The sequence below is a fragment of the Triturus cristatus genome, chromosome 4_1, assembly GCF_964204655.1.
Source record: "Triturus cristatus chromosome 4_1, aTriCri1.1, whole genome shotgun sequence".
NCBI classification, from domain to species: domain Eukaryota; kingdom Metazoa; phylum Chordata; class Amphibia; order Caudata; family Salamandridae; genus Triturus; species Triturus cristatus.
Genome location: NC_140585.1, coordinates 78,717,010 through 78,736,036, shown reverse-complemented (window position 1 = coordinate 78,736,036; position 19,027 = coordinate 78,717,010). Strand labels below are relative to the sequence as shown.

Here is a 19,027-nt window from a genome sequence, read left to right as displayed (position 1 = left end):
AGTGCGAACGGTGCTGGGAGCTGTGGAGAGAGCAGTGAAACTACTACTGTGGCCATCGGAGCGGTGGCCGCAAACGGGGGCTGCCGGAGATATTGGGCGATACTTGCTGGATCGTGTAATTTGCAGCTGTACAGTGGTATGCCTTTAGAAATGACAGTGGAACCTGGGCAGGAAGTCATATAAAAGACAGGCACCTGGAAGAAGCTGCCTGGCTGCATTCCCCTGCATAAACGGGCAAGAGGTTGTTTACTTGCGAATGCATTGCTTGATTGCCCGGTGGCCTATGGTGTAGATGTGGACCTGAGATATGCACCACTGCTGTGAGTGACAGCCTATTTGGGAGGCATGCTATACAGAGAACTTGCAGCGTGGTCCTGCATAGTTTGATTATTTCTGCTGGAAGTGGGGCCTATGATAACTGGAACTGAGGGGTGCGATAACCTACCTGGGAGAGTTGCTGCAAGCTGGGGCCGCTGCTGGGAACTCATTGGTGACGGCGCAAATTTCTCCCGTGCTGGGCAGGTGGAGGCAGTAGCTTGTGAGTGGCCTAGTTCCACAATTTGCCCCTCTGTTCAGCTATAATCAGTGGTTTCATAGGGAGAAGCGGTGAGAGACATACCTTGTGTTCACAATGGGGAAACCGGACACGCAACAGTCGCGCCTCACCTTTGAGGCACGGAAGTCGTCAAGGTCCCAGCTTACTCAGCAGCCTAAAGACAGCCCAGCTCCTACTCTGGATTACTCCCCCTCGCCCGTTCCTTTTTTCCTCTGCCCCCTAGTGGGCACATGTTCCTCCGATACCTGACTATGCAAGTGTAGCCCATGTTTTGATTCTAATCTGCTTTTCTGAACACTGAGACATGAGCAACATGGCAGATGCCCGGTGGAGCTGCTAGACAGCTATAGAGGAGATCGACCGTTACCTACCCAGCCGGACATTGGGCACAGTTTCCTCTCCGTCTCCCTGCTATGAACCTCATGTAAAGCGCTCTGATACCTCCGGGTCTAGCCAGCGCTATATAAAACTCAAATAAATAAATAAAAAATAAAAGAACTAAAAGAAAAAATGAATAAACAGCACACCGTTTTGGTCAGGTACTTACTTGCCGGAATCCTGAGTAGACAACAAGGAACTTCTCCACCACAAAGTCCTCTGAAAGACGGTACGATTTTTGCAATCACACTAAAATTAAGACTCTAGACAGGTATCAGTCGTCTAATACACATTCTTCTCATTCCTTCCAGGAATCATTGGACCAAAAGTATGACATAAGAGGGCGATCTGACCACAGACAAGAGGAGTATGTGAAACCAAAAAGGGAGACACAACGCTCATCTGACGTGAAGATAAAGAAGGAGTATAGATTTCCTCCATATAAACCACCTTTTCAGAAAAAGACATTTGAGGCTCTAACTGCAAAATATGCCACAGACAGAGAGAACCCTCCACCTGTACAGGAGTTGGGCAGGAACTCTCCTCGACAGCACAGTAGGGGTCACCATAGCATGCCAGAATCACCCCCAATTTCTGGTAGCGAAAGCAACTGATACATTTATTACGGTTGAAACTGCGGACACCTGAGTGACATCTGGACAGATAATACCTTTTTGATATTCAGATTGAGGGTAATCTCAAATGCACTATTAAAGCAATATTCTTGGACAACTTAACTCCATCTTATTACCTTCTCTTGGTGGAGATCAAATGGCCCCCACCTTTTGTTCTGGCATTCCCCCAGGGTGAGGAGGTCATGCTCCCTTCTTTCTCACACCTCGTCCCGGATGAAGTTAAGGAAGCTTATGCATCCAAATGGGCACTTGCATTGGCCCCTGCACTTTATCATATGCATACTGGTTTGGATAAGGATTCCCTTTATCATGTTATTCCTATACGGTCTACACCTCAAGTACAACCACAGTATCCTACTAAATGGGATGATAAAGCAAAACATTATTTCCCAACTAGAGTACCAGGGAGTAATTTAACCATATGCCTCTCAAAAGAATAATCTTCTTTTTCCTGTTCTGAAACCAGATCATTCATATCGCATTGTCTTAGATTATAGAAATTTAAATAGTCATACACTCACATTTGCAGTACAAAATACCCTTAGTATGGCACTCATTAATAACGCAGTCTGTAAAAAATGTAAAACCACTTAGCATATTTCCAATGGGTTTTTCAGTCATAATGTTGCTCCTGAGAGCCGAGACTGGGCCACTTTTAGCACCGTAGGCGTTTCAAAGGTGCTACGCTCGACTTCCTGTGGGCTATAAAAACAGCCCGGGAGCTTTTGCGGCACAAATTGTGTCGATTCTTCAGGAAATAGACTCTGATGTTCTGTCCCACGTAGATGATTACTACCTGACAGATGATAAATTAAATTTCCATCTAGCGAGAGTTGATTGAATAATACTAAGATTTACAGAACGTGGCTGCAAGTTTAACTACAAAAAATCAAATAGAGCGTTTCTGAGTGTCCTTTTCTTGGGTTATGAACTTACAAATGAAGGAAAAAGTCTAGCCCCTCACTTGGCAATCCTTAAAGAACGGCCACTTGCTCAAGGTAAACGCATCATTGTCGTTTCTCCTGTACCAGCCTTAGAGGCTGTCACAAAAGCTAGTGTTTCTAACGCTAAAACCCTCCATCCTTGGTGGATACAATGGGTTACATCCTTAACAGCCGTAGAGGTAGACATTATCTTTGAACCTTCCTTGCCAGCGCAAGAATCTTTGCAATGTGAGCGTGTTTATCCTTTACCTTCTTTGGCTCTGCCTCTTGATCAATATAAATATATTATTTATACTGATTGTTCCACACAACATGCTATAGGTTTAAAGACACAGTATTCTGTTGCATCTGCCATCGTTATCGGTACTATGTTGGATGGCATTTTTCATCCCCAATCAACTTGGACACAGTGCAGTTGGCCGAACTAAAGGCATTGCTTCTTGCACTTGAGAATATGGATCCTAAATTACCCACATTTATTGTGTGTGATTCATATTACTGCGTACATTCTTTAGATGATAATTTACATTTTTGGCAACAAAATAAGTTTCACGATTCCAAGGGTAGCACACACAGTCAAGCACAAACTCCTTTGGGTTAAAGTGGCAGGACTTAAAGATAGGTTGTCACAAACTCATGTTATATTGAGTCATCAACGTGTGGGATCACAGGCTGAAGGGAATTCACTGGCTGATGAACCAGATAAATCTGCAGTAGCCACAGCTAAAATTGCAGCAATAACGCGCTCTAAAACTCGTATCGACAATGACATTTTGGCTGCTGTAAACACTTTTAAGCACAGCACCCCTATAGCGAAGGGTTTTCCTTCTAAATATTCCTACCACTTATATGATCAAAATTTTCCTTTTGCAACTATTCCTGGAGTTAGTGATCATGTGATTCCCAACACAGACCACAGACATAATTTTGTTGTAGCCGCACATGAAGGTGTAGCTTTCATCTATGCGGGAGTGGCTGCCACTATTTTGCTCTTACAGCGCCGTTATTGGTGGCAAAGTTTATACCTACAAAACAGAAAATATGTTTGGTGTTGTGAAATATGTCAACAGATCAAAAGTTCCAATGAGTCTCTACCGCACAGACAAGTCTCTTTATTTCCAACCAGCCCTTTGGCTTTATTCACCTAGATCATAGTGGTCCACTAATCTCGGATACTGCAATCAAATTAATTTTGGTTTCAGTTAATTCTTGCTCTAGGAGTCTCTGGGTTTGGCCACAGCTCTCGCCTGACGCCCACACCATTATTAAAGACTTGCAAGTCTTTGTCTGTACTTAGGCCTGCTATACATTCCATTCAGACCAAGATTCGGGTTTCACATCTAAAGCGTACCATGATTCGATGAAGTCCATGGGTGTACAAGTGCATTATTGTTCACCATATAGGCCAAGGAAAATTCTGTTGTGGGAAAAATGAGCTGTGACTTAAAGCAGTACTTAATGGCAAGGGTATTAAGTACAGGGCATGGTTGGTTGAACCATCTCTAAGGGGTTGAACGAGCATTAAATAACCTCTCCAAAAGATCTCTAGGTGGGCGGACCTCCTACAAAGTACTTTTTGGCATCAAAATGCATGTTCCAGACCTTGACGGTCCAGACATTGTGGCGCCTGCTGCATTCTTTTACGTAGCTAACCACTGTGCTGTCTTACACCACCTACAAAAGATTTGAGATGTTCAATCTCACAAGCACTTGCCTGCATTTAGCTCTACGTGTGCTGACAATCCACTTCCAGTTTCCAATTGACTTCCAAAAATAGTTCGAGAAAAACTGGTGATTAAAAAGGAATTTGGCCCCACATACTGTGCTCCTGTTCCAGTCCTTGGTGTCCAGGGTACACGCACTATGATTTTGCCAAAACTCCCAGGTTACAGAGAAAAGTGCTTTGTCTCCAGTGAAAATGTCAAATTACACCATGTGGCTGATTCTTCATAGTAAGCCACGGAAAAGTTGTTGCTTTCCACAAGTCTTTACTTTGCAGCCATGAGCACCACCGACACTGATACTCACCGGCTTGGGGGGGGGGGGGAGGCGGAGTCCTGAGTTTACAACTTAACTGATGCACTACCTGTTTCTAATATTACATCTTCTACAATGGATGTAGTTTATACACATCCACCGTTGATGAATCCTTCTGAATCAGATTTTTTGAGCCCTACTGCTAAGTCGCAGCTTCCTGATTTCCAGCTGAGTACCTCTGGGTACATGGATCAAGATAATTTTTCTTCCGATAGTTCTTCTGTTTTGTACATGCCCAAAGCAAAGATTTGTGTTTTTATTTCATGGTTGAAACTCACTTATCTAGTCTCACCTTGGATTCACGTCTAGATCGTTCTCCCCTTGTTTTTTCTTTTCATGTGTATTGGATTTGTGAAAGTTTTTTTCTTGTTAATCAATGGCCGTTACCTCCCGGAATGTTCTGCTACAGAACTGGTCGAGGGGTTTTGGCCCCTCATTCTTCATCGCATAGATTAAAAAGAGACTTGTCCCTTGTTAACATTTCAGGCATTCCAGTGACTGATGTAATTGTTTGGGATAAGGTTCCTTTGGAAGTATTTGGCCCTACGGAAATCCTGCAGATACTATATGTGTTCAAAGTTTCTATGGGTGATGTAATAGTACCGGGGTTACATTTGGAGTATTTGGGTTGTTAACACTGTAAATTCAATGCTTTCTGAACTAGGGTATTTTACCATTTTTGAATCGGAGGTTCTGTTATCATCACTATGTACATCATTTCCTACACTGAGCCAGTGAACAGCGCCCTCATTTTAATTTGCACAGAGGAAAAATTGTTCAACTCCCCCTCAAGGGAGTTCCAGAGAGCAAAAGGAAAAGTACACAAATGTTCCTTGATATGACACTTCAGACCCCACGTCATATTATTTCAAATTGGTTCCAACCCCACCAAAAGAAAATGTGCTTATTAAGCTCATCTATACAGCTTCGTTAGTCGTCCAGTTCGCCCTCAAAGGTTATGACTACTGGAAAGACAACGTCGATTTGTGATCGGTTTGGGGTACAAAGTCCTGGCAGGTTCAGGGCACGGAAACCCTGTTTAATTCCCACCCAATGATTTTCTTGAATGTAATAATCTAACAGAGTACCTGTCTGGGATCGGCAAATATTAAAGAAAAAATGCCTCAAACATTACCTCTGTTGCCTGCTTTGATAACTGGCAGAATCTAACAAACTATACTGAAGACCAATTAAATAGCATTGTTCAGAATTGCACATTTAATTCCTTCTTTTTACCCCAGGTTGGAATTCATCATTTAAACCCCAGGTTGGAACTAAGAAAATGGCCATGACAACCATTTGTGTCCCCCGGCCACAATAACCAATTCCTCATTTTTAGGTCCTGTTGGGTGGTAATTGCGGCCGGTGGACACAAATGGTTGTCCTGCTAGTTTTCTTAATTCCAATCTGGGGTTTAAATCAAGCAGACCTGACCCCAATACTCTCAGTTAACACATTCTAGTAATGTTACCACCTATTTGTTGGGAAAGTTATGTCAACAATGATTGTAACATCCCACACTGTCTGCAGTGAAACAAAAACTTGTTTTCCTGTCAGAAGACATGAATTGATCAGATTTTCTTTTTGGTCCCAGATCCCCACGTTCTAAAAGATTTCCATTTTCAACTTATAATGGAATTTGTTCCAAATGGAAGCTGCTGTATGTTTAAGACAAACTGACCAAGATAATTAAATAAAGTGCTAACCGTTGTTGATAATAGTATTAATACGTTGTCATCTCCTATTTACAACTTAAACAACATTGTGTCGTCTGTTATTGATTTTATGCAAAGTGATATGTCAACGTTGAATCATGGGAAAAGGCAGCTTATATCTATTATGCAGTTTGGCTGGATGCTTCAAACACTCAAAAATGAACGTGTCCCATGGCATTACTTGATTTGCAGCGATTTGTTTCTGCCTTTCAATTTAACACATAAACAGCAACTAATGGCCATGAAAGATGCAACCTACATAATGCTGCATTTAGAAAAATTAGATCAACTTCCATTCACCATAGCTGAAATGTTTTAAGCAATGTGGTTAATACATTGTGTTATTTCTCTGCCTCTCTCGACATTTCAATTTCCAGCGTGCATCAAACATTTCCCTATAGGTAGATATGAACCCTTTGGAAGCAGGTCTCTTTTACATATCATTGTGAATGTATTAATAAGGAGGTTTTTATTACTGGGAAAGAATGCAACTCTACAGTCGGACATTCACTTGTTTATAAACAGGTTAAAATTAACGGCACCTGTAATACTTCAGTGCCTAATTTGGCTTGTTTTTTAAAAGGGATTCCGGTTCCCACAATTCTCACTTTTTCTTACGGTACTCTCTAACGGTAGTTATCTCATGTTTAGTGATCAAGACTTTTGCAGAATGCGGGCTGGAGTACAGTATATTTGGTCTGTTTCCCAGTTAGTCACTTGTTGGAACAATGCCTTGTTTCCCCTTTCGCATGGTATTGCAGATAGCTCATTGTGGCCTTCCAGTACAACTTTGAAGGCAGGTTTCAACAAGCTCAGCAGACTCAAAGCGTTATTGTTTCAACAAGAAGTAGCTATCTGCTCATGAGACTATTGAACTGCAGGTGGCTAGAACTTCTAGTGAAATACAGTCATCGTATAATACACATCTTCCCCTGCACTTTGGAGAATTAAAGTATCAAATTTGTAATACTTCTTATACAGCCAGTCTAGCCCACTTTTTAAGATTGTGGGCTTCGGCATCATTAGTTCTTTTCAAACCATCTTTGGAGTAAAATCAGCTTTTATCCACTGCATTTCTTCTAGTGCCAGCGGCATCCCAAACGCCGTATTATGAGTTAACCGCCGGGCTGGTGGTGTTGTGTCTGCGGTGCCATGGTGGTGGTATGCTTTGGTTCATAGAGAGACTTTGGCATATGCCGCTGCCATGGCACCACCACTTGCACTTCGGTGCAGTGTACCATGCACCATGTCATGAATGGCAGTGCAAGCACAGGGGGAGCACAACATGTGTCCCACTGCATCCTCCAATCGGCTAAAACACCCTGGGGCCCTGTTAGGGGCCCCTTTCCCTATCTTTCTGCTGACCTTTTCATAGCGGGCTCAACGTCACTCGTCGGAAAGGCAGGTCGTAATCTGCACAGTGGTGTCGGCAACGACACCGGCCCCGCAGACCACCGCTTTCCCCACCACTGCCCATCGGGGTCCAGGAACCTAGTGGTGGCGGCTGTCATATGTCAGGCTGGTGGCGGTCTAAACGCCAAACTCGTAATCAGGCAGTCAGATCACCGATATTGAGGCAGTCGGACCGCCACCACGGGTACGGTGGTCTTGGACCCCCATACTTGTAATAAGGCCCCAAGTGTAGGATACAACACTAGGAGCCAATTTGCCTTCAAAGTCAAAAAAATTATAGCACTAGCCTAGGTCCCTATCACAGAGGTAGTAAACCATTATAACATACTAATAAAAAGCCCTTACCATCAACAAAATGAAGATAAACTTAGTCCCCATATGGACTATTTTGAAGAGTCATGGGTTGGCAGACTGCATCGTTCAGGACACAGATGCCAAGCCAAATTCCATACACCATGGTGGAATGTCTATGACAGCAACCAGGCACAGGAAGCAAAAACAAACAAAGCAGTGGGAAGATGGCATAATGCCTTCCAATCCACACTAGGTAGAACTTGACCTACATTATACAAATTTATCAAAGCACTACAGAAAGAACAAAGCTACCAAAAACTGAGATTAGAACAGTCTGTTACCGAAATTAGCCTTAAACTTAACAAAATGAACAAATGTAGAAGATGCTACAAAGCAAAGTAAAATCTTCATAAATAAAACGGACTAGACTACTGGACTACTTAGAAGTAATAGCCAAATCTATCCTCTAAAATACATATTTACCTACCATAAACCTCAAAAACTACAACATACTCTAACATCATGAACCAAATATATTTTAAAAATCTTAATATAAATATTTTATTACATAGAAAAGAAATGTATTATTCACTGATATAATGCAAATATTATTATTAATAATTAATATATATATATATATAATACTAGCCAACAAACAAACTGAAAAACAAACTCAATCCATGACATCAAATAAATATTACACATAATTTAATCAATACCACATAATAATAACATAAACATAAGATAAAACAATATCACACTATACCCACTAGAATAAGGCAATTGTGTGGCTGCTGCAATTTTTGCATAGTTATAGATTGCTTGCATTTGCCACATAATCCATCATCTGCTGTATAATCTGCAGATTTACCAAAAAACATTTTGTTTCTAGGTCAAACGGTTCAAAAGTTTAAAACAATGCAGCGGCATGTGTTACCTCGCAGTGGAAGGCCTTCTGCAAAGGTTGACTGATCACCTTTCTATTGCTTATTGCTATATTTGGGTACTACTAACCCAACATCCTGCTACAAACAAAATCTACGATTTAAAGAAAATGAAAACTCCTAACAATTACAAATTAAAACAATTTCATAAATAAAATAAACTCTAAAACGAAAACATATAAAAAAATATAAAAACATAAAATAAAAGAATCCATTAAATACTATTTTACACAGAAAAATTATATTATGCCCAACACTATTTACTACTATATTTTTACATCAAAATTGAAAACAACACTTAAAACAATATTTTTGATATCGATATTCCTGTCCACGATATATATGAAATCCCGATATTCTTAAAACAATATTTCTGCAACACAATATTTTTTATCCGTTATTTTGTCTAAATACCCTTTATGCACCTCCATGGACTCATGGGAAGGGAGTAATTACTAATACTGGTACATCTGGACTCTTGGGGCGAGGTACATGAATGTGTGAAAAGCATAGGACAAGTATGGGCATCAAATATAGTGAAAAATTACTATTAAGTTCTTTAACAACTTATGTAAGTGCCAATTGATGCAACAACTAATAGGATCAAGGAATTGTGGCACAACAACTCACTCAGGCAGGGAGAAGAGTACTGATAAAAAATGTAAGCAGTTTGGGGATTCTGCCACAGACAGGACAAGTACTGATGCTAAACAATAGAGAAAAGGAGAAGAAGACTGTCAGGAGAAATTACAAAGAGTGAGCAAAGTATGGGAATACCTCAGAAGAAAACTAAAACATAAGCTAATGGAGCTTTAAGACAAAATCTTGATTAAATGTATATTTTAAATTTTGGACATGACCTAAGCTGCGGTTAAGCAGACCCAAAGGAGGTAATTGCAAGTATAATAGGTGAAAGAAGCATTTTACCAACTACCCACACTCTTGCAGTTCAGTTAAGGCTCCAAGAAAACCATAATATCACTATTTTCTCCTCTCTGAGAATGAAAACTCTCAAGCCATGTGGACTCTCACAACATTTCTTTCTCTTTGGTTCAGAGTTTATCTTGGTGACCATGTATCCTCTGATTTCAAAAGCTGTTTCTCTTTATTCCATCTTCCAGGTTGCCTACGAAGATAACTGAGGAGACACATTTGCTGCTTAATAGAACCGTCATTTCACTGCCAGATTTTATTACAGGTTGTCTCCTAATACTTCACTTTTTGGTTGGTTTGCCTCGAAATACTGCAGTTCTCTGTGATTAAGTCATATGTATAAAGAAACCAAATGGCATAAAAACACAAGTTGTCATTGCCTGACATATCGTTCACAGCTAACCTCCATTTCTTAGGTGTCAATAAGGACCAAACCCTTTCTCGCCCCATCTTCTAAGATGGATGGCTTAGTTATCATATTGGTGTCCATTGGAAGAGTGGCTGAGGTCCCTGAGAATGACTCAGGCTGTCACTAGGAGGGAGGGACAGAGGCTGCCCCCGTTACCTTGCTCAGCTGAGGCCGGTCTCCGCGGGATCTGCAGACGACGGTGCAGATCCGAACCGCCAGGTCGGGCCTCGGGAACGAGCTCCCTGGGAGGGCGAGAGAATAAAATAAAAGGAACAAGAAGAAAGAGATGGAAAAAAAGAGGGGCTGGTAGCCAGAGAGGCTGAAAAGACAGGAGAAATAAAGGGAAGGGAAAGGCAATGTGAAGAAATGGAGGAGAAAGAGGGAATGATTAATAGGGCAAAGTAAAAAGGATGTTAGAGAGAAAATAGTATGAGGAAACATAGAGGATGAGAGTTCCTGACTGAAAGAGAATCACAATGAAATAAGAAGATGAGATAATGAGAGGGAGAAGAGAAACAGAGTAAAGAGAGATAAGAGGAGGTGAGAAGGGGGCGAAATGGGGAGAGATGGTGACTTATTTAGAGGAGATAAAATGATACAGAAGAGCAGAGCTTGGAGGAAAGTGGTGAAGTAAGAGCAAAAAGAAGATGGGGATGTGAAGTAAGGGGAAATGGATTAGGAGGAGAACCAGGCTAGATGCACAGAACAACAAAAAAGCGCAGGGCCAAGATGTTTGGGTGGGAAAAATTGATGACTCCTGATGGGGTGAAAGAAGAGACTGTGGGAAGAAAGGAATGGAAATGTAAGAGAAAGTAAAAATAAGAAAGGGATACAGCAATGAATAAAGGAAGCACAAGGAGGACAGGAAAGGAAAAGATGACTAGAGAGTGGTGAAGAGTTAAACAGAAGAGAGGGAGGCAAATGGAACATTAAAAGAAAAAGGATAGAAGTAAATACTGAGAAGAAGAGGATATGAAAGAAGAAAGGGGAGAGACAAAGAAAAGGATGATAAAAGGGAATAAAATAGGAAATGGTTGTTACAAAGAGTAATGAGACAATAAGAGAACATTACATAAAGGAAGTGCAGTGCAGGTGAAGTGAGAGGAGTTAGATGGCTGGATAGAAGTGAATACAGGGGAATGGAGGGGAAGCAAATGAAAAGGAAATTGAAGAATAGTCGGGATGCAGACCAATAAAAAGAGCAAATTAAGGGCTTTAAAAGTCATGAAAAATGTACAGCATTAGATTGGAAAGAAGTGGAGATGGAGAGATGTGTAGATATATTAAGTGCACTGGAGATGGACAGGTGTGTAGCGAGATGGAGAGCATTGGAGATAGACAGCTGTGTAGAGAGATTGCGAGCATTGGAGATGGACATGTGTGTAGAGAGATGGAGAGGACTGGAGATGGACCGGGGTGAAGAGAGATTGCGAGCACTGGAGATGGATAGGTGTGTGGAGAGATGGATAGCACTGGAGATGGACAGGTGTGTACAGAGACTGAGAGCAATAAAGCCCCTCCTCTAGAAACCCTCAGCAGATCCGACAGACCTCAAGAACTACTGACCGATCTCTCTCCTCCCTTTCGCATAAAAGTCACCGATCTTCAACGTACAACTAACAAAATTCATCAAAGAGAACTCCAACCTCGACCCCTCCCAATCCGCATTTTGCAGCAACCACAGCACCGAGACCGCCTTACTCGCTACTACAGAAGACACACGGCGGCTCTGATCCTGCTCAACCTCTCTACAGCCTTCGAAACCGTCTCCCACTGCACTCTTACTGCCAAACAGGGAACCGCCCTCGACTGGCTTTGCTCCTTCCTCACCAGCAGAACACAAAGAATCAGACTCCCTCCCTCTCTCTCCGAACCCATAGAGATCAGTTGCGGAGTGCCCTAAGGATCATCGCTCAGCCCCACGCTCTTCAACATCTACATTGCCCCCTTCTCCACCATTGTCAGACAGCATGGACTCAGCAGAGTATCCTACGTCGACGACACCCAGCTCATCCTCTCCCTCACTAAGGACCCCCTCACCACCAGACTCAGCATCCAGGAAGGAATGAAGGACGTTGCATCCTGGATGAGCAGCAGCTGCCTGAAGATCAACTCAGAGAAGACAGAAGTCCTTGTCCTCAGACCCTCCCCCTCTGCATGGACAACACCTGGTGGGCCACCGCCCTTGGCAGCCCCCCACGGACCATGCCCGGAACCATGGCATCATGCTCGACTCTTCCCTCTCCATGACCCGACAAATCAACGCCGTTGCCTCCGCCTGCTTCAACACCCTTCACATCCTTTGCAAGACCTTCAAATGGATCTCCCCGGAACCAAGAAAGACCATCACCCACGCACTCATAACCAGTAGATTGGAATAAAGAAATACCCTCTAAGCCGGGATCAACAAATCTCTGCTCCGCAAGCTCCAGACCATACAGAACACCGCAGCTAGACTCATCCTCGGCATTCCTCGACACAAACACATCACCCTACACCTGCGAGACCACCACTGGCTCCCCGTTGAGAAGAGAGTAATCTTCAAGATACTCACTCATGCATACAAAAGCCTCCACGACACCAGACACCAATATCTCAATGAAGGAATCGCCTTCCACATACCCAAGAGAAACCACCGATCCGCCGACCTCACCGAAACACCGCGCATTCGTAGAGCCAGAACGGGGGGAACAGTCTTTTCAACAAAGACCTGGAACGAGCTCCTGATCAACATCAGACGCGCCCCTACTCTGTACATATTCAGGAAGACCTCAGGACCTGGCTTTTCGACTGACTGGAGCTGCAAAAGCCCCACCCCGTGCCTTGAGACCCTTACGGGTGAGTAGCGCACTTCACAATTCCCTGATTGATTAATTGAGAGCACTAGAGATGGGCAGGTGTGAAGAGTGATGGAAATCATTGGAGATGGACAGCTGTGTGGAGAGATTGGGAACACAGGAGATGGACAGATATGTAGAGAGATTGAGAGCACTAGAGATGGACTTGTGTGAAGAGACATGGAGAGCACTGGAGAAAGATCAGTGTGAAAAGAGATTGAGACCACTGGAGATGGACAGGTGTGATTCGAGATTTAAAACCCTGGAGAAGGACCAGTGTGAAGAAAGATTGAGAGAACTGGAGATAGACAGGTGTGCAGAGAGATTGGGAGCGCTGGAGATGGACTTGTGTGAATAGAGATTGAGAGCACTGGAGATGAACATGTGTGTAGAAAGATGGAGAGCACTGGAGATGGAAAGGTGTGTAGCGAGATGGAGAGCACTAAGAGATGGACTTGTGTGAAGACAGATGGAGACCTCTGAAAATGGACAGCTGTGTATAGAGATTGAGGGCACTGGAGATGGACAGGTATGTAGAGCGATTGAGACCACTGGAGGTGAACTTGTGTAAAGAGAGATTGAGAGCACTGGAGATGGAGAGGTGTATTGAGGGATTGGGAGCGCTGGAACTGGATAGGTGTGAAGAGAGATGGGGAGCACTGGAGAAGGATAGGCGTGGAGTGACATGGAGAGCACTGGGGATGGACAGGTTTGGAGGGAGATGGAGAGCACTGGATATTGGCAGGTGTGTAGAGAGTGAGAGCGCTGGAGAGATACAGGTATGTAGAGAGATGGAGAGCACTGGGGATGGACATGTGTGTAGAGAGGCTGAGAGCACTGGAGATGGACAGGTGTGTAGAGATTGAGAGCACTGGAGATGGACATGCGTGTAGGGAGATGAAGAGCACTGGAGATGGACAGGTGTGTAGAGAGTTGGAGAGCACTGGAGATGGACAGGTGTGTAGTAGGATCATGAGCACTGGAGATGGACAGGTGTGTAGATAGATGGAGAGCACTGGAGATGGATACGTGTGTAGGGAGATTGACAGTACTGGAGATGAAAGTGTGTGACGAGAGATAGAGGGCACTGGCGATGGATAGGTATGTAGAGAGATGAAGAGCACTGGAGATGGACAGGTGGGTAGAGAAATTGGGAGCACTGGAGATGAAAATGCGTGTAGAGAGATGGAGAGCACTAGAGATGGATTGCGTGAAAAGAGATTGAGAGCAATAGAGATGGACAGGGGTGCAGAGAGATGGAGAGCACTGGAGATGGACAGGTGTGAAGAGAGATAGACAACACTGAAGATGCCAATGTGTGAAGAGAGATGGATAGCTCTGAAGATGAACCTGATGAGATTGAGAGCACTAGAGATGGACAGGTGTGTAGAGAGATGGAGAGCACTGAAGATGCACAGATGTGAAGAGAGTTGGATAGCACTGAAGATGAACCTGTGGGAGGAGAGATTGAGATCACTGGAGATGGACATGTGGGAGGAGAGATTCAGAGCACTGGAGATGGGCAGGTGTGTAGAGAGATTCAGAGCACTGGAGATAGACATATGTATGTATGTATAGAGAAATTGAGGACACACGAGATGGACCTGTGTGAAGAGAGATGGGGAGCACTGGGGATGGACAGGTGTGTAGATGGTTTGAGGGCACCGGAGCTCGATAGGTGTGTAGAGAGATGAAGAGCACTGGAGATAGACAGGTGTGTAGAGAGATGGAGAGCATTGGAGGTGGACAGGTGTGTAGATAAATTGGGAGCACTGGAGATGAACATGTGTGTAGAGAGATGGAGAGCACTGGAGATGGACTTGCGTGAAGAGAGATTGAGAGCACTGGAGATGGGCAGGTTTGAAGAGAGATGGAGAGCTCTGAAGATGAACAGGTATGAAGAGAGATGGAGAGCACTGAAGATTGACCTGTGGGAGAAGATATTGAGAGCACTGGAGATGGGCAGGTGTGTCGAGAGATTGAGAGCACTGGAGATGAACATGTGTATAGAGAAATGGAGAGCACAGGAGATGGACTTGTGTGAAGCGAGATGAGGAGCAATGGAGATGGACAGGTTTGTAGAGAGATTGAGAGCACTGGAGATAGGCAGGTATGTAGAGAGATTGAGAGCACTAGAGATGGACTTGCGTGAAGAGAGATTAAGAGCACTGTAGGTGGAGTTAGGTGAAGAGAGTTTGCGAACACTGGAGATAGACAGGTGTATAAGTGGGTAGAGAGATTGAGAGCACTACATTGGAGATGGACTTTTGTGAAGATAGAGATGAAGAGTATTGGCGATAGACGGGTGTGTATAGAGATTAAGACACTGGAGATGGACTTGAGTGAAGAGAGATGGAGAGCGTAGGCGATGGAAAGGTGTGTTAAACGATGGAGAGTACTGGGCATAGATTTGTGTGAAGGGAGGTGGAAAGCACTTGAGATGGTGAAATGTGAAGATAAATGGTGAGAGATGAAGATGGATAGATGTGAAGAGAAATGGAGAGCACTGGAGGTTTATAGGTGTGAAGAAATACAGAGACAGGTGGACATGGACTGGTGTGGAGAGAGATTGAGATAGGTGAATTTGGAAAGTGAGAAGAGAGAAGAAGCACACTGAGGGTTGATACTTGTGAACACAGATGGAAACAGCCATAGGTGTGGAGTGAGGTGGAGATGGAAAGACATAAAAAGGGAGAGTATAGAAGAATGAGAGATATAAATGTGGAGAATATGTGTGACTGAACTGGATACAAATGGAGACATGCAGGTGTGAAGGTAGAGCACTAAATATTGATACTTGGGAAGTTAGCAGGAGACATGGAGTTGCATAAGTGGGAAAAGAGGAGACAAGTCAGCATAGATAGGTGGGAAGAGAGGAGGGAGGCGGGGATGAATCAGTGGAGCTAGATATGTGTGAACACGGATGGAGATGGACAGGTGTGAAGAGAGATCCAGAGAACTACAGATGGATAGGTGGGAAGAGCGATGTAGAGCACTGGGGATATATAGGTGGGAAGAGTGGTGGAGAGCACTGGAGATGGAAAGCTGTGAAGAGAGCTGGAGAGCATTGGAGATGGATAGGTGGGAGATTGGTGGTAAGAACTGGAGATGGCTTGGTGTGAAGGGAAAGAGAAACAAACGCAGATGCTGAAGTGTGAAGAGACAAGGAAACTAAGAGATGGATAGATTTGAAGAGAGTAGAATGGCGGTCGATTTGTAGAAAATTGTTAAAGGCAGGTGGAGATGGATAAGTTTAAAGAAAGAGAGCACTGGGGCAGGATACAGGTAAAGGGAGCTAGAGACAGTTGAAGAAAGATAGACCAGAATTGAGAAGGAGACAGTAGAAACTAGGTAGGTAGTTGTGCAGAGAGATGGGGTGGTACAGAGGTGAATACATTGACAATAGTGAGAGCCAAGAAGATGGACAGGTATGCAGAAATATGGAGTTGGGGACAGGTGGAGATGGATGGCTGTGCAAAGAGACAGAGACAGGTGGAGATGGGTAGGTGTTAAGGGAAAAGGGTATCACTGGGGCTTGATACTTGTGAAGTGAGATGAAGAGCATTGGAGATGTGTAGATGTGAACAAACATGGAGGCAAGTGGAAAGAGATACATGTGAAGAAATTAAACAAGGTGAGGATAGAGAGATGGAGAGAGAGGTGGCAGGAAGAGATGGATATATGGAGATGAATACGTGTGAAAACAGGTGGGTATAAATAGGTGTGAGAGGGTGGTAGGTGCATGTCAGAAGACAGAGAGGGTAGAAGGAAGAAAAGTATAACAGAAAAAGAATAAAATAAAATATTTGGTAGCTTTGTGATGCCACCAAAGATTTTGGCCCCGAATTTACTGATTGGTTTTAGCTCCATGCTGTTGAACTCTTGCACCAGAAAACACCCTTCTGAATCAACCACACCATCACCCAGCCCTTTGCTGCATGCTCCCGCCCAAGCAGGCTGCACCCTAACCCAACACTACAACCCTACCCCCCCCTGCCAGGCATGCTGCAGTCTCATATTATGCAAAAAGAACTATTGAAGGACAGAATGCTGAACAATGTCTAACATTCACCCCCAGTACAGATATCTGGGACTAAATCCATTGTTTATTTGCTCACCATGTCAACTCAAGCTCAGACCCAGCCATATGCAAGTCAGTCTTGACCCTGTGCCTCATGGGAACAGTCCAGCCCGAACTGACAAGCCAGATCCACCCCGGACCGGAATCAAGGATCCTGGGAATAGTTTCAGGGTATCACCCCTTTTTAGCCAGGCTAGTTTGACTACAGTGGCATTGTGAGCACGGAAGCCACGTCTGGGTATTCCCATCCCACTCGGGGTGAGAAATGCAAAAAGAATAATTGATGGACGGAATGCTGAACAAAGTCAAACATACACCCCAAGTACAGAGATCATTGTGCATTTTGCTCACTATGTCGTTCCAGTTCGGACCCAGCCATATGCAGATTGGTCTTGACCCTGCTCCCCATAGGAACAATCCAACCCAAACTGCCTGCTAGCTGGCTGATAAGGGGTGAGACACCGAAACCGGTCTACGGATGCTTGTTTCCGGTCAAGTGAGGACCTGGCATGGTAGTTCCGGCTGGACAGTTCTCATGAGGAGCAGGGTCAAGAATGATTTGCATATTGCTGGGTCCAAACTGGGGTGGCTTGGTGTGCAAAAAGAGTAATTGATTAAACCCAGATCTGTGACTGGGGGCAAACGTTTTCATTATTCAGCATTCTATCCATCATCTGTACTTTTTGTCGCCCTCAGTTGGAAGGGTATCCCCAGACATAAGCCCCGTGCTCACTGGATTCATGCTAGCCTGGCTGACGAGGGGTGTTCCCCAAAACTGGTTCCATGATGCTTGTTTCCGGTCCAGGGAGGACATAGCCTAGAAGTTCAGGCTGGACTGTTCCCATGAGGAGGAGGGTCAAGATTGATGTGCAATGGCTGGGTCCAAGCTAGGGTGGCTTGGTGAGCAAATGAACAAGGGATTAAACCCAGATGTGTGACTGGGGTGAATGTTTGCAGTGTTCAGCATTCCGTCCATCATCTGTCCTTTTTGCCATCTCATATTATAGCATACCACCCTTGTGGAAGAGGGTGAGTAAAGCGGGCTGTGAGCCTCTGCTGCCTTTGAAGACAGTGCCTTTGAAGACAGTGAGCAGTATGCATTGGGCCTCTTAGTTCTGACTCCTCCCCCACACAACAGGTGGCAATATTAGATGGTGTTGTGCTGTCTTTAGCAGTGGTGAATTTGTTTTTCAGGACAAATACTGAGGCCTTCCCTCTGAAATGTAGGTGACGTCTGCTGACTGTCTTGGGTGGCACAACAGGAGTGAGAAGCGACCCACAGCCGCGCTGCCCCAGGATCACACAGCCTGCATGACTGCCATGTTCTGATCTCACTGAGGGACACTTGTATGCTCATGAATAGAACTCACGAGGGGCGTTTCTGTATGTAGAACGATCTCAGCCATGGTGTGGCATCCAACAGAACGTGGCAGAGGCTCACAGAAAGGGAAATGGGAGCAGTGTCATGGAATGGTACAATGCACAGTTCTATATAGTAAATATGAATGAAGGGTGTTTGAATTCCCGAGGGGTTTAGATTGGCCTAATAAGGAGTCTAAAGACTCTTTATTTAGGGGAATGAGTTTTTGAGGGCGGTAATAGAAGTGTAACACAGTGGACTGTACTGTGGAGCTTCAGAACATCATTAAAAGGACTTCAATCCTTGAGGGACATGGGAACCGCATACTCCGTTCCCTGTTTGAACAGGGATTGAAATTTTTCCTGTAATTCACGAGGAGGGCTTAATACTCTTTATTTATGGGGATGAGTTCTTGAGGGAAGAGATAGAAATGTAGCACCATGGGCTGTGGAGTCTTGACACAGCATTGAACGGTCTTTAAAGCTTGAGGA

At 44.0% G+C, this 19,027-nt stretch overlaps 1 protein-coding gene across 1 annotated transcript in view; it reads right to left on the bottom strand.

Moving 5' to 3' along the window:
- CARNS1 (carnosine synthase 1) overlaps positions 1–19,027 on the bottom strand; it is a 357,576-nt gene that overhangs the window by 70,355 nt on the left and 268,194 nt on the right. Inside the window, exon 7 of the mRNA XM_085651638.1 lies at positions 10,415–10,500. Coding sequence (XP_085507764.1) covers positions 10,415–10,500 — 86 coding nt within the window. The remainder of the gene's footprint in view (positions 1–10,414; positions 10,501–19,027) is intronic.